Here is a 21,145-nt window from a genome sequence, read left to right as displayed (position 1 = left end):
TTAGTGCTTTTGCCCTCACAGCCACCTCTCCAACCTGAGCTGACTCAGGCACTCCTAGTTTTGTAGATGAGCTGGGTTTCCCTGGTTCTAATTATAGCTGAACAAATAAGGGTAGCCAATTGCTTTGCCTTTTATTATTATTTTTTTGGAGACAGGGCCTTACTCTATAACTTAGACTAGGTTCAGATGCAAAGCAGTTCTCCCATCTCCAACTCCCAGTGCTAAGATCTAATGTAACACCATGTGTCACCATGCCTGGTTTCAGGTTGGCCGTTTGACCTAAACTTTTTGAAAGTCAGGAAGTTTTGTGGTGGTGGAAAATCCTCTCAACCTAGTTGAGAAAACAACAAAAATCTCAAAACAAACAACAACAAAAAAAAATTCTTATTGGCTTGCTTATAGTCTGGCTGGTTCGAGAGGCTCAAAGGATGTTTCAGACCTCACCTTTTCACTTGCTGGCTTGCTCCTTTTCCCTATACAATGGTTGCATTTGCAGGTGAGTTGATCCTCATAGTGACAGGAAAATCACTAGCAGATCTTGGCTCACATCTCTCCTGGTGATGGGCTTTGTGAGCTTATACAGCCTCTACTTACAGCTCCCCATATCTGCTTCATGTTTGTGGTTGAGGACATGGGATCTCAGCTTTCTGTTCCTACTGTCACATCTGCCTGCTGCGATGCTATCCTGCCATGATGGATTCTTAGGTCTCTGGAACCAGAAGTTGTTGCGGAATGTTATTCTCAGGTGTGTTACATTTGCTTATGCTGTGGAATATTTGTTTAATGATGCAAAGATGTGTTGCATTCTTTTATGTTGCATTTGTTTAACTCTGTGAAGTTGTGTTACTTTGCTTGTTTAAAACACCTGATTGAAGCCGGGCGGTGGTGGCGCACGCCTTTAATCCCAGCACTCGGGAGGCAGAGGCAGGCGGATCTCTGTGAGTTTGAGACCAGCCTGCTCTACAAGAGCTAGTTCCAGGACAGGCTCCAAAACCACAAAGAAACCCTGTCTCGAAAAACCAAAAAAACAAAAAACAAAAAACACCTGATTGAGGGGGCTGGAGAGATGGCGATAGCTCAGTGGTTAAGAGAATTGCCTGCTCTTCCAAAGGTCCTGAGTTCAATTCCCAGCAACCACATGGTGGCTCACAACCATCTGTAATGAGGTCTGGTGCCCTCTGCTGGCCTGCAAGAAAGAATATTGTGTACATAATAAATAATAAATAAATATTTAAAAAATAAACAAGCAGCTGATAAGGAGCTGAATGGTCAAAGGCTAAGCAGGAGAGGGATGGGTGGGGCTGGCAGAGAATAAATAGAAGTTAAAAAAGAGAGACTGAGGACGGTTGGGGAGGAAGAAGGGCATAGCCACCCAGTTACATACCCAGCCCTGGATTAAGAGTGAAAGATAACTGAAGAAGCCTAGAGGCAAAAGGTAGGTGGGACAATTTAAGTAAAGAAAAGCTCGCTAAATTGGGTGGTGGTGGCCACCGGCAAGTGCCTTTAATCACAGCACTAGGGAGGCAGAGGGAGGTAGATCTCTGGGAGGCCATCCTGGTCTACCAAAGCTACTTCTAGGACAGGCTCCAAAGCTACAGAGAAACCCTGTCTTGATCCCCATGAACCCCCCCCCCAAAAAAAAAGAAGGAAAGAAAGAAGGGCTGGAGGGATAGCACAAGGTTAAGATTACTTGCTGTGCCTGTGAAGAACCCAGGTCTGGTTCTCAGCATCCCATGCATGGCTCACAACAGACTGTAACTCCAGAAACCGCCTGCTGGCCTCTTAGGGCACCAGGCACACACATGCAGACCAACACTCAGACCCATAAAATAAATACCTTAGAAAACAGCCGAAACCCAAACAAAACAGACTCTTATAGAGCACCCTGCCCCTCAATGATAGAGACTAAATATGGTTAAAGAAGAAGTGTCATCATTTACAGATGAGATGGACTAGTCATAGAAAATCTGACATCACCTACAAGTAACGATTCGAGTTAGTAGCTGACTTAGCAAGATCACTAGACAGAAGGGAATTTACTGCAGTCACCAGTCAACTTCAGGGAGCTGGGGTTTGGCTCAGTAGTAGAGTGCCTGCATAACATACGGAATCATTAGTGTCACCCACCCAACGTTAAGTAGAAACAGGACACACGATTTGGAGAAGCAATTATCAGTTATACAAATGATGACAAAAAAGAAACACCTAGATGTCTAAGAAAACAAATCTATGATTTCTACACTATCACCCAGTAAGATTTCATACTTAGATATCTTGCAAAGGAAAGTTAGATACAGTATTAACAAAAGATATCAGTTCATGAAAATTTATCCATACACTAAGTGCAACATCAAGGAAAATATCACTTGCTATTTTTGTGGAGGCATAAGCTGACTGTGAAAATAAGCAAGGAAATGAAAATCACTGACAGGCAACTGAGCTCCAGTTCTTTTCATGGAAAAGGTAATGCTGGCTCCTTTGGTATTTCCTGCTATATTCCAAAGAACATTTCAGGCTCCTGAAGAGCCTCAGGGAAGGAGATTCCAGGGTCATGTGACTGCAGTCTCTGGAGGTTCAGGAAACACAACAGGGTTTTGTTCTGTTTTTATTAGCATGTATTCATTCTGCAAAGCACTAGGTTTCACTGTGACCTCTTCCTGTACGCATCCTATTCACCTCTTTTGTACGCCAATTGAGGTTTCTTTTCACAGGAAGATTTTAAAGTCTGAGAAGTCCCAGAAAGAAGCAAATATAATTTTGTTTCATGCAGGGTCCCCCAATCTTGATCATGAAACCTGCCTTTGAGAAACACTATTCCTGAGTGACTTTTCCAAGTTATTTCACTTTTGTTCTGTAAAGCAGCCGTGGTAGAACTGTTCATTTTACAGATGAAAGAAAATGGAACATTAGGGAGGTGAGGGAGGCCACCCAGCAACCAACATGAAATCTTTGCCAATTTGATTATTCTAAGGAAAAAATATCTAGTGCTTTCTCCAGGATTGAACACCACTGTCATAGGAAAGAGTATTTTAGCGACATACTCAACCTTAGTGATCTTTTAAGTCCAGCGACCTTAGTAGCTGATGAGGCAACTGTGGCCCAGATAAATGAAGAGCCTTGCCCCAGGTCAAGAGCTTGCACGGAAGCAGGAGGACTCAAAGGATCCATGACTCAATGACTCTCAATTAATGTTCTACTGCCCCACATAATTATGCAGCCGAACTGTGGCAATGTGGGGTGAGAGCAGATTGAGTAGGCGTTCACAGGTGCTGAACATCTCACCTGCAGGAGATATGGAGTGTGTGTGGGGGCATGGCGGGTGTGTGTGTGTGTGCAGGTGTTATGGAATTCTGAAGTGAGGATGGGGACCACACTGAACACTTTCAAGAGTTTAATCCATTTAGTTGGGCCATGTCATCCCTCTTCTACCCCAAAGTGCCCTATGCCACTTAAAAGGAATTTAAAATGCCACTTAAAAGGAATTTAAAATTTCTGATTAAAAGCCATTTCACAACTCTAATTAGGTACATCCTGGAGTGTCACAGGGTTGGGAGCCATTTTTCTAAAGTGTGTCAGACATGAGGAATAGAAGAATAATGCAGTGTATTATTATAAACACCTGACCCAACCAGTGGGGTAGGGAAGGGTGCGTTTATTGCGGCTGTGGCTGTCAGGAAGAGCAGGAAGATGTGAATGACTTCAGTAGGTAAAATGGAAACACCCCAGGACGGATAGACAAAGCTGGGCTCAATGTTCTCAGCTACAGGGAAGAAGGGAAAAAGGGCTAAGGAGGTCACACAAAAAGCAGAAGATAGGCTGGGTAAGTCACAGACAAGGAGCAGAGCGAATACAGTTGAGCCTGACTTTTGGACTGGAGTTTGCAGGTGGAAACATTTGGGCTGTGGCTGACAGGCAGTGGGTAAACTGGACACTGGAGCTGGGACATATGCAGACTTCCCAGGGGGACATGGAAAAAGATAGGCAGAAGCGAAGAGTGGAGTTGCTCTGTGTGCTCCTCCACCTGTATGCATGGCTCCCGGAGACTGTGTGTGTGAGGTTCGGGTCCAGAAACACAGGATTCTCAGATTCCTGGGTCCTCTTGGAAAAATACCCACTAGCAAGTCAACTGTGTCCATCTACCTCCCAAATAGGCAATCTATTGCTTATTGAATGACTTCAATTTACCAGAGAAATCCCTTTATTTGGGGCCAAATCAACCTAGTCAGTGTAATACTTTATCGTGTTTTTTTTCTCAGTGAAGCAGACTACCACTAAGCCATAACCCCAGCTCCTACTTTATTTTCCCATGTCTTATATTCAACAAAGCAGAAAGAATAACTCTAGTTTTTTTCTATTCTTTTTAGGCATGGGCGCTAAAACAGTGCCTCATGTTCCCTAGCCTGCCCTAAAAATGCTGCCAAGATGACCCTGAACTTCTGATCCTCCTGCCTCCATCTCCTCAGTTGTGTGCCCCTAAGCCCGGTTTGTGCGGTTTGTGCGGTGTTAGAGACCACACCTAGAGCTCTGTGCAAGCTAGTGTAAGCACACTATCAAGGGAACTATATTCCTACATCTTCAGGTTTTTGAAGTTCTGAGTAGAATTCCATAATAGATAAGCGAGACCGCATTATTGCCCAATTTTTCCTTTTATCTGTGGGACTGACCATTATATGTCGGCACGCCTGAGATCATCTCTTATATTAGCTGCAAGAAGTGGAATCAACCACCTCTTAGTACATGATTATTGTTTCTAAAACTTTCTACAGTAAACCTAAATTGCAGGCTTTGGCTACCATTTGAGGAGAAAGAATATAGCAAATTTTTAAATGATTTATTTATTTTTATGTATTATATGCATTGGTGTTTTGCCAGGTGTATGTCCATGCGAGGGTTTTGGATCACTTGGAGGTGGAGTTACAGGCAGTTGTGAGCTGCCATGTGGGTGCTGAATCTTGAACCCAGATCCTCTTGAAGAATATAGCCAGGGCTCTTAACCACTGAGCTATTACTCCAGCTCTTAGAAGATAGAACTTTTAATTTTTTAAAAAATGGGCTCAATAGTTAGGAGTGCTTGCTGTTGCTTGTTCTTCTAGAGGACCAGAGTTTGGTTCCCAGCACCCATGTCAGGGACTCCTAACTACCTGTAACTCCATGCACCATACCCAAACACAACTATACTTAATATACATAATTAAAAATAAAATAAACAGATGGATAACGTGGCACATGCCTTTAATGCCAATTTGGTCTACATAGTGAATTCCAGGACAGCCAGAGCTACATACAGAATAGAAAGATGCTGTCTCAATGCCCTCCTGTAGTAATAAAGGTGGCGGGGCTGCGTCCCCAACACCCCGGCTGCCTGGCTAGCTTATGCCCGAAATAACAACACACAAACTGTATTCATTTAATCACTGCTTGGCCCATTTCTATCTAGCCTCTTCTAGGCTAATTCTCACATATTAATTTAGCCCGTTTCTAATCATCTGTGTAGCGCCCCTAGGTGCACCTACCGGGAAGATTCTAGCCTATGTCCATCCTGGGTCGGAGCTTCATCGAGTGCGTCTGCCTGGGAGCTGGGATCTGGGAGCATGGCGTCTCTCTGAGGCATCTGCTCCCGAGAGGAGAGCTGTGGAGTCTGAGCTCACTTCCTCTTCCTCCCAGCGTTCTGTTCTGTTTACTCCTCCCACCTATCTTCTAACCAATGAGGGCCAAGCAGTTTCTTTTTATTTAACCAATGACCTTCCTCCATCACCCTCCCACCACATTTTTTTTCTGGTTTTAGATTTATGTGTATAAATGTTTTGGCTGAAGGTATATATGTGTACCACGGACATGCCTGTTGTTTGAGGAAGTCTCGGGAGGGCATCAGATGCCATGAAACTGGAGTTACAGATAGTTGTCAGTCACTATGTGGATGGAGAATAGACTCTGCATCCTCTGGAAGAGCAGAACCATCTTTTGTTGTTGATGCTTTTTGAGGCAGGGTTTCTCTGTGTAACAGCTCTGGCTGTCCTGGAACTCATTTTGTAAATCAGGCTGGCCTAGATCTCACAGAGAGGTCTGTCTGCCTCTGCCTCCAGAGTGCTGGCATTAATGGCATGTACCACTACCTCCACTTGTTGGAAAAGAAAAAATCTTTTTGGAAAACAAAAACTAAACAAGAAAGACCGAATTTTTGTATACATGGGAGTATTGGTGAGGCTCAAACCCAGGCCCCTGTTTATAATAGGCAAACACTACTAATGGGCTACACCTTCGGTCCCAGAAGACAACATATTTGTGGCAATAGTAGCTACAATCACATAGAGCAATTTTCTAGGCTTTCTTTGCATTCACGGGTTTAAAGCATCTATACCATTAACTTGGCAATAGATTGTAAATGATATAAGCACTGGGCACTATACTTTCTGAAAGGAAGGGCTCATGCTTGTAACTCCATCACTCAGAAGTCTGAAGCAGGGAGATGTTGAGTTCAAGGTCAGCCTGGGCTAAGTAGAGATACCCATGTCTAGTTTTTCTTTAGGAGAAAAAAGTGTAAGTCAATCACATTAACTTTAACATTGCTAGTAGAGCGAAGGTTGCCTGAGAGAATGTGGCTGCTGTTGGTAACTCCCCAGCTTCTAGAATAGTATCGACCATCTAACAGAAAGGTGTCGGATGAATGGGACTTTTTTTTTTATTAAAAATTTCCGCCTCCTCCCCTCCACCTTTTTCCCTCCCCCTCCCTGGAACATTCTTTGGAGCCAGGAATCTCATATTTTTTTTGTCCCTACTGTTATATATATAAACTAAGTTACCGATTAAGGAAAATATCTATAATCAGAAAAACAACTGAAATTTTCTTAGATGTCACATATAAAAAGTAATATTTAAGATGTTTTTCTAGGGGGCTGGAGAGATGGCTCAGTGGTTAAGAGCATTGCCTGCTCTTCCAAAGGTCCTGAGTTCAATTCCCAGCAACCACATGGTGGCTCACAACCATCTGTAATGCGGTCTGGTGCCCTCTTCTGGCCTGCAAGCATACACACAGAAAGAATATTGTATACATAATAAATAATAAATAAATATTTTTTAAAAAAGAGATGTTTTTCTAGTCTGATATATCATAAACCTACTAGTTCTTATAACATTGAGATTCAAGGCCGGGCAGTGGTGGCGCACACCTTTAATCACTTGGGAGGCAGAGGCAGGCGGATCTCTGTGAATTCGAGGCCAGCCTGGTCTACAAGAGCTAGTTCCAGGACAGGCTCCAAAGCCACAGAGAAACCCTGTCTCTAAAAACCAAAAAAAAAAAAAAAAAAAAGAAAAGAAAAGAAAATAGTACATTAGCCAGGTGGTACACGCCTTAATCCCAGCACTTGGGAGGCAGAGGCAGAGGCAGATGGATCTCTATGAGTTTGAGATCAGCCTGGTCCTCACAGCTAGTTCCAGGGCAGTCAAGGATATACAGAGAAACTCTGTCTTGAAAACCCCAAACCAAACCAAAACAACAATTAAAAAAAAAAAACTAAAAAAAATAGTACATTAGCCTCGTGTAGTGGTGGTGCTGATGGTGGTGTACGTCTTTAATTCTATTTATTTATTTATTTAATTTATTTCTTTATTTTTGGTTTTTCAAGACAGGGTTTCTCTGTGGCTTTGGAGTCTGTCCTGGAACTAGCTCTGTAGACCAGGCTGGTCTCGAACTCACAGAGATCTGCCTGCCTCTACCTCCCGAGTGCTGGGATTAAAGGCGTGCGCATGTCTTTAATTCTAGCACTCAAGGTAGAGGTAGGTGATTTCTGTGAAATCAAGGTTACTTGGTCTAGACTAGCATGGAATATATATATATATATATATATATATATATATATATATATATATGTGTGTGTGTGTGTGTGTGTGTGTGTGTGTGTGTGTGTTCATCTTTCTAAGTCTTAGGATTATCATATTAAAGGCATGATTAGAAAATAGAACTGCAATGGCCTCAAGCTATGCTTTGAAAGTTGTTTTTTATTATAAAATTTAAAATTGCACTTATTTGTGTGTATTTATGTGTGTGTACTATGGTGCATATGTAAAGTCAGAAACTAACTTTGGGGGCTTGGCTCTCTCCTTCCAACATGTAGGTCCTGGGGGTTGAACTCAGGTCATCGGGTTGAGCAGCAAGTGCCTTTTAACCATCATGCCAGACCTGTTTCTATTTAGAGATGGTCTTGCATTGTAGGCCAAGTTGGCCCCAGACTCTCTATGTAGCCCACAAAGGCCTTATACTTAAAATCTTCTTGACTCAGCCTCTTGAGTGCTAGGATTACAGGGATGTGCTTTATAGCATTCAGTTATTCACTGAGAATGCCTCTGTAGGAATAAAAGCATATGCCAGGTATGGTTAGTGAATGTCTGCGATTCCACCACTAAGGCGAGTCTGAAGCCAGCTTGGACTAAATAGACTCTGAGGACAGAATCCTGAGATGGTTGGGTATAGTGGTGGTGGTACATGCCTTCAATCGTAGCTCTCAGAGGTAGAGGTGGGGTGGGGGGACTTCTGTGAATTCAAGGTTACTATAGTCCCCCCCTCTCTCTTGGTGTGTGTGTATATGGAGGGGGAACATGAGCACATAAAGACCACAACATACATGAGAAAGTCAAGGTCAGAGAGAACAACTTGTAGGAGTCCATTCTCTCCATATGGGTCCCCAGGATCAAACTCAAGTCATCAGGTTTTGTGGCAAGTGCCCTGGCAGCACAAGAGATAGTGCCAGGTTGTACTGGAACTCACAGATCCGTCTGCCTTCCTCCCAAGTGCTGGGATTAAAGGTGTGTGCCACCGTGCCCGGAACACAAGGCCTTAATTTTTGGGTTTGTGTTTTTTGAGACTGGGTCTTTGTAGCCTTCGATGTCCTGGAACTGCTATGCAGACCAGGCTGGCCTTGAATTTTCAATTGTTTTGCTTCTGTCTACCAGATACTGGGATTACACTATACCAGGCAAGCAAAAAAAAAAAAATTTTTTTTTTTGGTGGTCCTGGCTGTCCTGGAACTCCCTCTATAGACCAGGCTGGCCTCACACTCATCAAGATCTGTCAGCCTTTGTCTCCTGAGGGCTGGGATTAAAAGTACTGCCTCTCAAAAAAAAAAAAAAAAAGATTTAATAAGGGTTAAACTGGGCATCCACAGAAAAGAGAGACATGGCTTTCTCCAGAGAGAGTGGTCTATAGGACAGTTTTTAAATACTTATGCCAGGCTACCTCTTACTAAGTATTCCATTTCCTGTATATAGACTTATAAAAACTATCCTGTCCTTAGACATAGTATATTTCAAGACTAAAATTATTTTAGACTTCTTTATATAACACTTTAAAAATAAATTTATTTTTATTTTATGTGTATTGGTGCGTTGCCATGGGTGTCTGGTTCCCTGGAAGCTGGAGTTACAGACAACTGCCATGGGGGTGCTGGGAACTGAACCTGGGTCCTCTGGAAGAGCATGCTGAGCCATCTCTCCAGACCCTTTTGACTTACTTTTTACAACAAATTTTATTTTGAAAAGAGGGCAACTTAATCAGATTTGAAATGAACTCTTCCTTGTAGAACTGTAGTGTATTTGATAATGAAACTGGACTAGGTCTTTAGAGGGATTTTACGTGTTGAGTGAGTGATAAAAAAGAATATGGCCTCAAATAAGAGTCCTTTAAAAACATTTTACTAATTTTTGAGACAAGGCTTCATTATGTATCCCTTCCTGGTTGTAACTCCCTATGTAGACCAGACTTGCCTTAAACTTGGAGATTCTCCGCCTCTACCGCTCTAGTGCTGCAATTAAAGGTCTGTGCCACTATTCCTAGTTTAAAGAACAGAGGTTTATCTGTTAATGAAAAAGGATTTCTTTTTCTTTCTTTCTTTTTTCTTTTCTTTTCTTTTTTTTTTTTTTTTTTGGTTTTTTGAGACAGGGTTTCTCTGTAGCTTTGGAGCCTGACCTGGAACTAGCTCTTACAGCCCAGGCTGGCCTTGAACTCACAGAGATCCTCGGCAGCCTTCAGAGTGCTGGGATTAAAGGCGTGAGCCACCACCCGCTGGGCTCAAAAAAGGATTTCTTTCTTTCCTTGAAGCCCTTCTTCCTTTCTTCCTCTTCTTTTAAGAATGTCAGGCATTGTGGTTCATGTCTGTAATAATCCTAGCCCTTGGGAGGCAGAGGCAGAAAGATCAGGAATTCAGAACAGTCTGGGCCACAGGATACTCTGTCTTCAAAATGAAAACAAAAGTTAAGAATATTTTGGGTTGTTTTCACATAGCAGATTAATTAGAGGATGGCATGTAGAAGATATTCCCAATTCACTGAGACTTAAGACAATTCTGGGGGTAGGACTGAGTGAGGGTGAGGGAGAGAAACCCTCCTTTGACACCAGACCTTCAAGGAAAAAAATGTTCAAAAGAACAATTTTAAAGATGCAGTCAGTCATACAAAGAGTGAAGAATTATTAGGATCATAGATCTTAAAGCTAATATGGATGGGGGAGATCTGGCTCAGTAGTAAAATTGTCTAGCAAGCAGAAGGCCTTGGGTTCTACCCATCACAGAGCCAATGAGAAAAAAAAGGAAAACAAAGTAACACCAAACCACCCAACGAAACCCTCATCTCAGGGTTGGAGAGATGGCTCAGTGGTTAAGAGCTCTAATTGCTCTTCCAGATGACCTGGGTTCAAATTCCAGCACCTACATGGCAGCTCATAACGACCTGTAACTCTAAGATCTGAAACCCTCACACAGGAGAAAAAGTCATAGGACTTTGAAAGAAATGACTTGAAATGGAGACTGGGATTAAGAAAACAAAAAGACTCTTCTAGAACTGCATGGACAGAACACCAATGTACATAAAATAATATTTTAAAAAACCAGAACAAACAAAAAAACAAACAAAACCCTCACCTCTCAAGGTTGGTGCATTGCCTAACTCAAGAGGCAGAGGAGGTGGATTTCTCTAAGTTCAGGGCCAGCTCGGTATACACATTGAGTTCCAGGCCATCCAGGGCTATATAGTGAGACCCTGTCTCAAACCAAAAACAAAGAAACCAAACCAACACCAACTTCACATATAAACCCAACCAAAACCTTCAAAATCTTTACTGTCAAATTCTTTTTTTTTAAATATTTATTTATTTATTTATTATGTATACAATATTCTGTTTGCGTGTATGTCTCCAGGCCAGAAGAGGGCACCAGACCTCATTACAGATGGTTGTGAGCCACCATGTGGTTGCTGGGAATTGAACTCAGGACCTTTGGAAGAGCAGGCAATGCTCTTAACCACTGAGCCATCTCTCCAGCCCCCTGTCAAATTCTTAATAAGTTAAAATAATTAAAAACAGACAGGCTATTACATTTGTAGGATTATTAGATATAATGCATACATCATTACTGTTTTTTTTTTTTTTTGATTTTTTGAGACAGAGTTTCTCCGTAGCTTTTTGTTTCCTGTCCTGGAACTAGCTATTGTAGTCCAGGCTGGCCTCGAACTCACAGAGATCCACCTGCCTCTGCCTCCCGAGTGCTGGGATTAAAGGCGTAAGAAATATTAATTCACGACGCTTTTGTTTGACGGCTCCTGGAACAAAGATAGATGGGATAATCAACACCAAGACCCAAACTAATTCAAGTTTTTAAACGTAATTTTATAATATGGCCTATTAAAATTTGGGGGTACATGAACAGCTTAATGATTGGATAAGCTCAGCCAGGAATCTGTGGAGGCCCATATCAACCAGAGTAACTCGTGGCACAATACATTATCCAAAGCCTACCCTTGACAACTAAAACACTTGGAGGAAAAAAGGCCCCCGGGGTTACTATACTCCAGCGATAACATAACCCTCGTTCTTATTGTTGTGGAACAGATGTCATTATGGGTGGGGCTGATGAGCAGAGCAGCTGAAACATTTTTGTTGTCTCCCCCTCCCCACCCCACACTTTCAAAGGGATAGAAGGGGCTCCAGTAAGGTAAGGAAAGAACGTTCAGTCAGTCATTCATGTTAGAAAGAGGAATTTTGATGTGGTAACTGTCGAGGCCACCTTGAGGTTTTTTTAAAAAAAAAAAAAATCCCCCAGGATTAAGTCCTAACCTGGAAGAGACCGTCCCTTTCTCCCCCTGCCGGCTCCTCCTTGGGACACTTGGCTGAGTCTTTCTTTCCCTCCTTCCCACGCTGAGGTGAGGCGGCACGCAAGCAGGGACGCCTGTTTTTCTCTGGCGCGCGGAGGGAACGCAGCGGGTAGGAATCCAGGAGGTAGGAAGGGAAGCGGTCGGCATTGGGGGAGGGGGAAGGCAAGGAAGGTTCGCCAGGGACAAGACGGCCTCGGGCAGAGAACCGACTCTCAGGCCGCGGAGCAGAGGTGACGAGGGGAGATCTCGCTGTGAGCTGAGACGCGGCGCTTCCGGCAGGCCACGGTGGCTGTTTGCCTGGAGCGGGCCTCATCGCGGGGCCCGGGCGGGCGGGGAAGGGGGTCAGGAGAGACAGGAACCCGCGGCTCGCACTTGCCTGAGTTTGAGTGACCAACAACTGGTAATAGTCTTTGCTCGGCGCCTGGCCTTGTCCTACAATTTCAAACAGAGTCTCCGGCAGCCACGACGCCATCTTGGGACGCCACCGCCGTCGCTAAGACAACCAGGAAGGGGCGGGGCTTGACAGGGGTCAGGGGGCCGCAGCCCCAGTTTAAAGCGAAGCCCGCTTTTTGAGTTGGCACTGGGGGTTTTAACTTGGCGTCGTGGTTTCCTTGACCAGGGGTCACGAGGATCCCTGCTTTGTGAATTTTTTACAATCAGGTCCCGGGGTGACCCGAAGTGGAATTTAGTTCCTGCTAGCGCGGAGGGGCGGGGGTGACCCCAGCGGAGGGATACCAAGTGGAGTGCCACAGTCCCCTTCCTGGTCCCTTGAAGGGATCGGAAGGAGACTCGAGGCTGCTCTCCGAGCGGAGCCGAGCGCTGGGGAGGGAGGGGCGATATGTTGGGCTGTAAATAGGTGGCGGGGCTGGTCCTGCGGAAGATCCCGCAGGCCGGGGCCTCAGGGCAAAGTAGTCCCCGACTGGAGCCGAGCGGGCGGGGAGGGAGGCGGCGCGGGCGGAGGCGCACGGCGGAGCGGTGCTGCGGCTCAGCTGATAATTGAAGGGACGACAAGCCGCCGCCACCGACGCCGCTTGGGGGGGGTGGGGGGAGCCCGTGGAAGTTGCCGTCGCGCCACCGAGTCCGGACCGGAGACTTTGGGGCCTAACTAGGTAATTGGGACGCCGTTCGGAGCGGCGGGATTGGGCCTTGGGGGAGGGGGGAGGCGATGAGGAGGCCTGGGAAGCCTGAGCCGAAAGTCCCCAGCAGCCCGCTCGTGTCATCGTGGCGACGCGGCTCTCGGCCCGACTTGCCGCCGCCGGCGGCGGGGCCGCGGAAGGACCAGCCCGAGGCTGACGGGTGAGGCGCTCGAGCGAGCCCCGCGGCCTCAGGAGCCTGGGCCGACTGGCTTGGGGTGTGTGGGGGAGCGCTGGGTCCCCCCCCCTCCCGCTCTGGCCTCCCGCGATGAGGAAGGCCCTAGGCGGAACCTGGGTAGGGCGTGCGGGTCTGGGGGAGCCCAGCGGGGGGCGGGAGGGGACCGGAAGTGGTCTTTGGAGCCTGGAGGGCGTCTAGGAAGAGAGAAAGTGGGGGGCCGGAAGTGCAGGTGGGGGCGTGAAGACGGCAAAGGGTTCCCCGGAAATGGGACGGGGGGCCCGGAAACAGGGAAAGGGAGGTTTTGGGCTGTGGATGGCCCGGAAATGGAAACTAAGGAGCTGCTCGAGTGACAACTGTTGGGAGGCAAGGCTCTGAGGAGGGAGAGGCGGGAGTGACTTTGGGCCTCGGTAAGGGTCTTCCTGTTGAGGGGGACGGTTGGGGGCGGGCGAGCCAGCGCGGGGAGGAGGGAGGCTTTTCCAGCCGGGGAAGTCGAGGCTGAGGGAGAAACGACGACGTGCCCGTCGGGCTGGCAGGGGCCGCGGGAGAGGCCGAGAAACTTGGCGGAGGGAAGCAGCATCCTCGGAGAAGACCAGCAGGGGCATAGGACGCAGAGGTTAACAGGGGCCCGGGAGAGGGAGGTGGGCCGATTGTCATCCCGATCGTATTAACATTCAAAGCGAGTCAGGCGATTAATATATGTGGATTACATAAAACCTATTACACGTTTGTCCGTCAGTTCATCTCTTCCTTGTGATCAGCGAGTGCGTTTCTGGTTAGGGAAACAAGTTCCAGGGATGTTCAGAAAACGAAGGTTTTAAGACCCAGCCTCCTGCCGTTCACTTCCTCGGGAATAGCAGATAACCTTAATTAGTTAGAACGGAGAAACATTACTAGAATTAAAAAGAAAGAAAATGCAGATGGGGGTGGTGGTGGCTAAATTACACCCTGTGACTAACTCTAGGTGGACGGGAGGGGACTGATTACCTCTGAGGTGAAGAGGGGAATAGCAATGGGCGGCTTCCCACCCTTCCAGCAGATTGGTTTCTGTTACTACGTTTTGTTTTTTTCTGGGAGAGGCTTTAGCTGTAGCTTCTTGCCGGGGTGCTGGGTTTTATTTAGTGTCCTCGCTCCGTTAATTGGGGGCGGGAATGTTACTAGGTAAACGTGGGGGTGGGGTGGGGGTGGGAGGGGCGGTTGATAGCGCACTCTGTTCCGAGTGGTCTAACCGCTCTCCTGTCTCCCTAGTTTGAGCTCGCGATCTGGCCTGGGCTGCCAAATCACCCGATCTTCAGGCTTTCATCGGTTTGTAGGCCTTGTAGTGGTGTCTTTTTTAAAACTTACTCTTTTTCTTGATTCTAGATATTTTTAGCATTAAAATTTTTAAAGACTTGGCAAGTTGAGGCTTAGAATCTCATCTCTTAAAAACAAAAATACGTGGTAGAAAGTTGAAAGAGCTTTTATTGAATAGGGTAAAAAACTGATGCGGGGAACAAAGGTCTTAGTTGTGTTAAAAAAAGGCAAGAGGCCTGTATATGAGGCCTTGTTTGTGTCGCATTTGGAGTTATTACAAACTTAGGGATAATAAATTGTGGAGGGCATTACAGAGGCCTATTTTCTTATGTTTATGCAGCTACTTCAGTATTAAATCTTAAGACAGTATTGACTTTACTCCTTGTTTCATGTTTAGTCCAAGACCTGGTATGGTTTTCTACTTGGTTGCTGCTGGGCTTTGTATATGACTGCTTGTCTAGGACTGTACCAATACAATAATTGCAAAGCTCTTTTATTGTTTCCATCTGCTTCACTGTTTCAGGGTTGTGAGAAGTGTTTAAGTGTGCTCAGCTGACATTCCGTTGTTCTCTGATCAGGCATTTTGTTTTAGCTTTTCGAATACTTTCTAGAAGTTTGAGAACTCTTGGCAGTTCCAGAAAGTGCTATTGTAAAATTAGAAAATATTGCCAGGTGGTAGAGGTCCATGCCTTCCTTGCCTTTAATCCTAGCGCTGGGGAGGTGGAGGCAGGCGGATCTTGAGTTTGGTCTACAAAGTGAGTTCCAGGACAGCCAGAGCTGTTGCACAGAGATACCCTGTCTTGAACAAACCAAAATAAAATTAAAAAATTAATGTTTTTTATTTTAATCAATAAAATTATTTATTTCCAAGATATTTTATTCAAGCTCCCAAAACAGCTGAGTTATTTTTGTTTTGAATTGCTGAAATAAAGCCAAATTAAAGGTTGAAAGCAAATGACTTTCATTTAGTTAGAGCTTAAATCAGTGCAGACTTTACAACCAAGACTTCTGTCCCAGTTTTGAAGGGTCTGCTAGGTCATCCCCCTCAGTCTTGTTCTCTCCCTTTGCTTCAGTCTTTCTGTCTCTGAATCATCCGTACTGGGACTGTCTATGCTGTTCTAGAAGAGTCTTTGTTTTCTTAATCCTAGTCTCCATTTCAAGTCATTTCTTTCGTAGTCCTATGACTTTTTGTCCTGCAATGTTTGGGTTCCACTACAGTTACTATCTCTTTAACATCTTTCTTAAAACATCACTGTCTACATTTGAGAATACTTTTTAAGTGTGTTATGTTCTTTTCAGGCATTCTTTTTTTCTCCTTGCAGTGCGAACCTCACTTTTCCATGTACTCTGTAACCTTTACCTTCGAGCACATCATGTGAAGGGCATCAACTGAAGCTATTTATTTTTTTTTTATTTTTTTCTGAGACAGGGTTTCTCTGTGTAACAGTTCTGGCTGTCCTGAGACTCGCTCTGTAGACCAGGCTGGCCTCAGATCTCACAGATCTGCCTGATTCTGCCTCCTGTTTGCTGGGATTAAAGCTGTATGCCACCACTGCCTGGCAGTATTTAGTGGTGTTTTTTGTTTGTTTGGTTGGTTTTCTTTTTCTTTTCTTTTCTTTTTTTTTTTTTGATTTTTCAAGATAGGGTTTTTCTGTAGCTTTGGAGCCTGTCCTGGAACTAGCTCTTGTAGACCAGGCTGGCCTCCAACTCACAAAAAGGCCCGCCTGCTTCTGCCTCTGGAATGGTGGGATTAAAGCCGTCCGCCATCACTGCCCAGCGCAGTATTTAGTTTTTAAGACAGGGTTTTTCCCTCTATAGCCCTGGCTGTCCTGGAACACAAGCAGATCTGCTTGTCTCTGGAATTAATGATCTTGAAAGGGGAGTACATTTTGGAGTACTGTTTATTTTTATTCAAATTATAATGTGTTACCTGGTTAAGGTTTTATGGTTCTATTTTATTTTTGAATAATCTTGGGGCTGGGGAGATGGCTCAGTGGTTAGGACCATTGCCTGCTCTTCCAAAAGTCCTGAGTTCAATTCCCAGCAACCACATGGTGGCTCACAGCCATCTGTAATGAGGTCTGGTGCCCTCGTCTGGCCAGCATGCATAAACACAAACAGAATATTGTATACATAATAAATAAATAAATATTTAAAAAAACAAAAAAAGAAAAATAAGTATTTTTTACTTTATTTGTATGGGTGTTTTACCTTCATGTATGCTTGTGTGTCATTTGTGTGCTTGGTCCCCACTGAGGCCAGAAGAGGGCATTGGATCCCTTGGAACTGGAATTATAGACAGTTGTGAGCCATAGAGTAGGGGCTGGGAATTCCTGTTCTCTGGAAAAGTAGCCAGTGCTCTGAATTGATGAACCTTCTCTCTAACCCCTTATTCTGTTTAAAGAGACATCTCTTAGAGAAGACACATTACTGAATTGAAAGTTGATGTTAACAGTATTGATGTGACTTTAAACTAGGTCCCTTAATATACTCCATTTTATCGCTAATATGTGAATAGGCAGTATTTTCCACCAGGTGACTTTGGAAACCCAGAAAATATAATTAGTGGAAAAAAAAATCCAGCCGCTCAAGAAGGATATTCATATTAGAAAATTATGGTAGATGTTAGTGGGTCTTAAGTAAGGCAGAGTTGATAGAGTTATAAACTACTAATTGATTGGTAGTGAAACTTAAGCCCAAGTTTAGTATTAAAGTGAAAAAAAGGCAAGTTTTATCTAGGTTTGCATTAACATTCCTGCTACTTGATGTATGTCCCACAGCTAAACTTGTTAATCCTATTTAGAGAAATGTGAGTCTTTTTTTTAAAGTTTATTTTGAGTGTGTTTTACCTGCATGTGTGTATGTGTACAACATGCTATTTATACCTGGTACCTACAAAGGTCAGAAAAGTGTTTTGGATCCCTTGGGACTGGAGCTACCATGTGGATACTAGGAGTTGAATCTGGGCCCAGACAGTGGTGTTGCATGCCTTTAATCCCAGCACTTGGGAGTCAGAGGCTGGCGGATCTCTGAGTTTGAGACCAGCCTGGTCTACAGAGTGAGTTCCAGGACAGGTTCCAAAGCTACAGAGAAATCTTCTCTCTATAAAACAAAAAACAAAACAAACAAAAGGATAAGTGCTCTTAACTGCTGAGCCATCTCTACAGGGCACCTTGTTTGCACATTTTTATTACTGACAGAATTTGTACTTTTTCTGGCTTGTGGCTCTCACATAACTTTTTTCTTGTGTCTCATTTAGCCCAGCTTGGAACTCTGTATTGATGATGACCTTAACCTACTGATCTCCGGTGTCCACCTCAGGTGCTCTGATTCCCAGCTGACTTTTTAGTGTTCAGTGAAGTGGTTTTGTAGACTTTTTTTGTTTGTTTCTCTGTTGCTTTGGTGCTTGTCCTGGAACTGTCTTGTAGACCAGGCTGGCCTCGAACTCACAGAGATCTGCCTGCCTCTGCCTCCCAAGTGTTGGGATTAAAGGCATGTACCACTGTCCGGCTGTCTTGTAGAGAATCTTATAGAATCTAGGGAGTTTTTTTTTTTTTTTAAAGATTCAGTTTTCATCTATTTTATGTATATGAGTGCTTTGTTTGCACATATGCCTGCATGATAGAAAAGAGCATCAGATCCCATTATAGAGGATGGTGAACTACCCTGTGGCTAGGAATTGAATTCGGAACCTCTAGAAGAGCAGCCAGTGCTCTTAACTACTGAGCCATCTCTCTAGACCTCTAGGGAACTTTTAATTTCCCCCAAGTGGATCAGTATAGGGCAAGGATGAGCAAATGTGGTAGTTTTATTTATTTTTATTTGCACAGTTAATTAATTTTTGAGACAGGGTCTCATGTAACTAGGAAGGCCTCTGACTCATGATCTTCCTTTTTGTATTATAGGCATTTCTGCCACACTGGCCTTATGGAGGTAATTTGATGGCTCAGGTTTCTTTCAGATATCAATTTGGCTTACATTTTTCTTTCATTCAAACCTAATACTAAGCATCTACTATATACACAGTAGCCAGAGGTGGTAACAAACTTAGCTTTACCCCTTTACACTCCCCCCAGGATTTATCTACTAACAGCTCTGACTGTCCTGGAACTTGCTCTGTAGATCAGGCTGACCTGAACTCAGAGATCCATCTCTGCTTCCCAATCCCTGGGGATAAAAAGGTGTGCATCACCACCACTGCCCACCCTTTCAACTGATTTTTTAAAAGCTATCTTCTGCCTTTTTTATTTCTTGGCTATCTGTATATGGCTTATTTTTGTGTTATAATGGAGTACTTGTTGATGTGTTGCTTTTGTTTTCCCCCAATGCTTTCTAGACTTCTGAGGGCAATTATTTTAGATCATTATAGTATGCATGAAGATGCATTTGAAGAGTAATGATAGCCAGCAGTCTTCTGCTTTGAAGGTTTCTTTGCTCTGTCCAGTAGATTTTTTATTTATTGCTCTACATGTCTTGGTTAGAGGTCAACTTTCTGGAATCAGTTTGCTTCGTGCACCTTTATGTGGGTTCTGGGTATCAAACTCAGGTACACTGGTTTGTGTAACTAGCACCCTTAACCTGCAAAATCTGACCCAAACATTCTTGAGAATGTTTCCTGTGGTTTGATAGTGGTTTTGGTCCCTTTCTATTTCCACTAACTGATTTTCCACTGAGGTAACAGGTTAGATGTGTCACCTCTGTGGCTCGGTATCAAGACAATATTTTTTTTTATTGCTTTCTTGCGTATTGCATTAATTATTTTAAGTCAGGGCCCAAGATGTGTAGCCCTGTATAGCCAGGTTTGTATTTTATTATCCTCTTTTGTCTCTGAGCCAGCTCTGCCTCTTATAGTCTAAATTGCAGTTAATCATACTAGGAAAAAAGTAGGCTGTTACACTAAGTCTAATGTGTAGATTGTATAATTTTGGTGTTTGTAGTTGTTTTTTGTTTTTTTTTTTTTTTTGACAGGGTTTTTCTGTGTAGTTTTGGAGCCTGTCCTGGAACTCACTCTGTAGACCAGGCTGGCCTTGAAGTCACAGAGATCCAACTGCCTCTGTCTCCTGAGTGCTGGGATTAAAGGCGTAAAACAGGGCTGCATGGCGTGTTTGTAGTTTTTAACAGGTGATCTAAGTTTTGTGAACTAGTAGTTCTTTACTTTAGCTACCTGTGCTCCACATTTATCTTTGGAGTAAATGTTTTTCCCTGAGGCCATTTAGATTTTGATTTTCTTGGTGGTTCTTTTAGTTTCATTGGCCAGAAGAAAAATGAATTTATGATTGAAGTTTATCTACTTTGAGTGTGGGGAATCTTGGTGTTAGTTTCCTGGTTTTGCTTAATTTAGGAAGGCGTTCTAATATAGTTGTGCATGTTTTTTAGTCCCAGGAAGAGTCAAGAGGATCTCTGAGTTACAGCCTGGTCTACATAGCGAATCTAGGATAGCCAGTGCTACATAGTGAGACCCTATCTTAAAAATAATGGAGAGGTATGTTTTAGCTGGGCATTGTGACTCATGCCTATAAACTCAGCACCTGGGAGGCCCAGAGTCAGGAGGTCAAAGCTAGCCTGGGATACATGATTAAACACTGTCTTGGGAGAAATCGTCTAGTTAGCTGCTTGTGCTGTTCTTAGTTTTTAGTAGTAAACAACATTTTTTGGTTTTGTGTATTGATAACAGGTTTTCTCTGTGTAGCCCTGGCTGTCCTGGAACTTACTCTGTAGAACAGGATGGCTTCGAACTCAGATCTGCCTGCGTCTCCCTCTCAAGTGCTGGGATTAAAGGTGTGTGCCACCACAGCCTGGCAATGAAAGTTTGGAGACTGGGCCTTTTCGTTTGCATGCACACATGTGGAACTGTGGTTGCTGGGAAATGAACTCAGGACCCCTGGAAGAACAGCTAGTGTTCTTAATCATTGAGACATTTCTTTAGCCACAATAATAGATAATTTTTAAAAAATGTTTATTGAAGTCTGAACTTCGATGTACATACTTTATTTAATCCTAGCATTGTGGAGAGGTAGAGGAAGGCAGATCCTGAGTTCAGCACCATCTGGTAAGTACTTAAAAGTTCCAGTTCAGAAAAGGCCTATTTCAGAAAAGAAAGTTTGTTGAAGGAAACAAACCTTGTAGGAACAAGATACTGTATGCATTGTTAATGTGAAATGACTTGCTTGGAGACAAGGTCTTATATAGTTAAACCAATCTCAAAATATCCAACTTCTTGCTTTCCAAAGTGCTGAGATTATACGAGTATATTACCTCGTAGCCTGGCTGATGAGTACGCATTTAGAGACTATAAGTTGAAATCATATGTACTAAACAGTCTGGTGTGATGGTGGTGCAACCCTTTAATCCTTTAATTCCAGCACTCAGGAGGCAGAGGCGGGCTGATCTCTTGAGTTTGAGGCCTGGT

General features: G+C 44.0%; 2 protein-coding genes across 25 annotated transcripts in view; one reads left to right on the top strand and one right to left on the bottom strand.

Moving 5' to 3' along the window:
- Fbxo36 (F-box protein 36) overlaps positions 1-12,713 on the bottom strand; it is a 66,371-nt gene extending 53,658 nt beyond the window's left edge. For 2 of the 5 annotated variants that reach the window (XR_012908203.1, XR_012908204.1), the window contains exon 1: positions 12,098-12,711. Coding sequence is in view for 2 of the 5 variants with exons in the window: in XM_075952077.1 (XP_075808192.1) it covers positions 11,554-11,583; positions 12,098-12,607 (540 nt within the window). In the remaining 3 variants the exon portion in view is untranslated. Of the gene's footprint in view, positions 1-11,480; positions 11,584-12,097 lie in introns of those variants that run through there. The other 3 variants (XM_075952077.1, XR_012908205.1, XM_075952079.1) reach the window with 3 other exon arrangements.
- Positions 12,142-21,145, top strand: part of Trip12 (thyroid hormone receptor interactor 12) — a 115,880-nt gene continuing 106,876 nt past the window's right edge. For 6 of the 20 annotated variants that reach the window (XM_075952075.1, XM_075952066.1, XM_075952065.1 and 3 more), the window contains exon 1: positions 13,105-13,244. The gene's annotated coding sequence lies outside the window, so the exon portion shown is untranslated. Of the gene's footprint in view, positions 12,260-12,875; positions 13,245-13,657; positions 13,854-21,145 lie in introns of those variants that run through there. The other 14 variants (XM_075952061.1, XM_075952074.1, XM_075952071.1 and 11 more) reach the window with 14 other exon arrangements.

Source organism: Microtus pennsylvanicus, chromosome 17 (genome assembly GCF_037038515.1).
Source record: "Microtus pennsylvanicus isolate mMicPen1 chromosome 17, mMicPen1.hap1, whole genome shotgun sequence".
Taxonomy (NCBI): Eukaryota; Metazoa; Chordata; class Mammalia; order Rodentia; family Cricetidae; genus Microtus; species Microtus pennsylvanicus.
The sequence above is the reverse complement of the archived record's forward strand: the minus strand, read 5'-3'. Positions and strand labels throughout refer to the sequence as shown.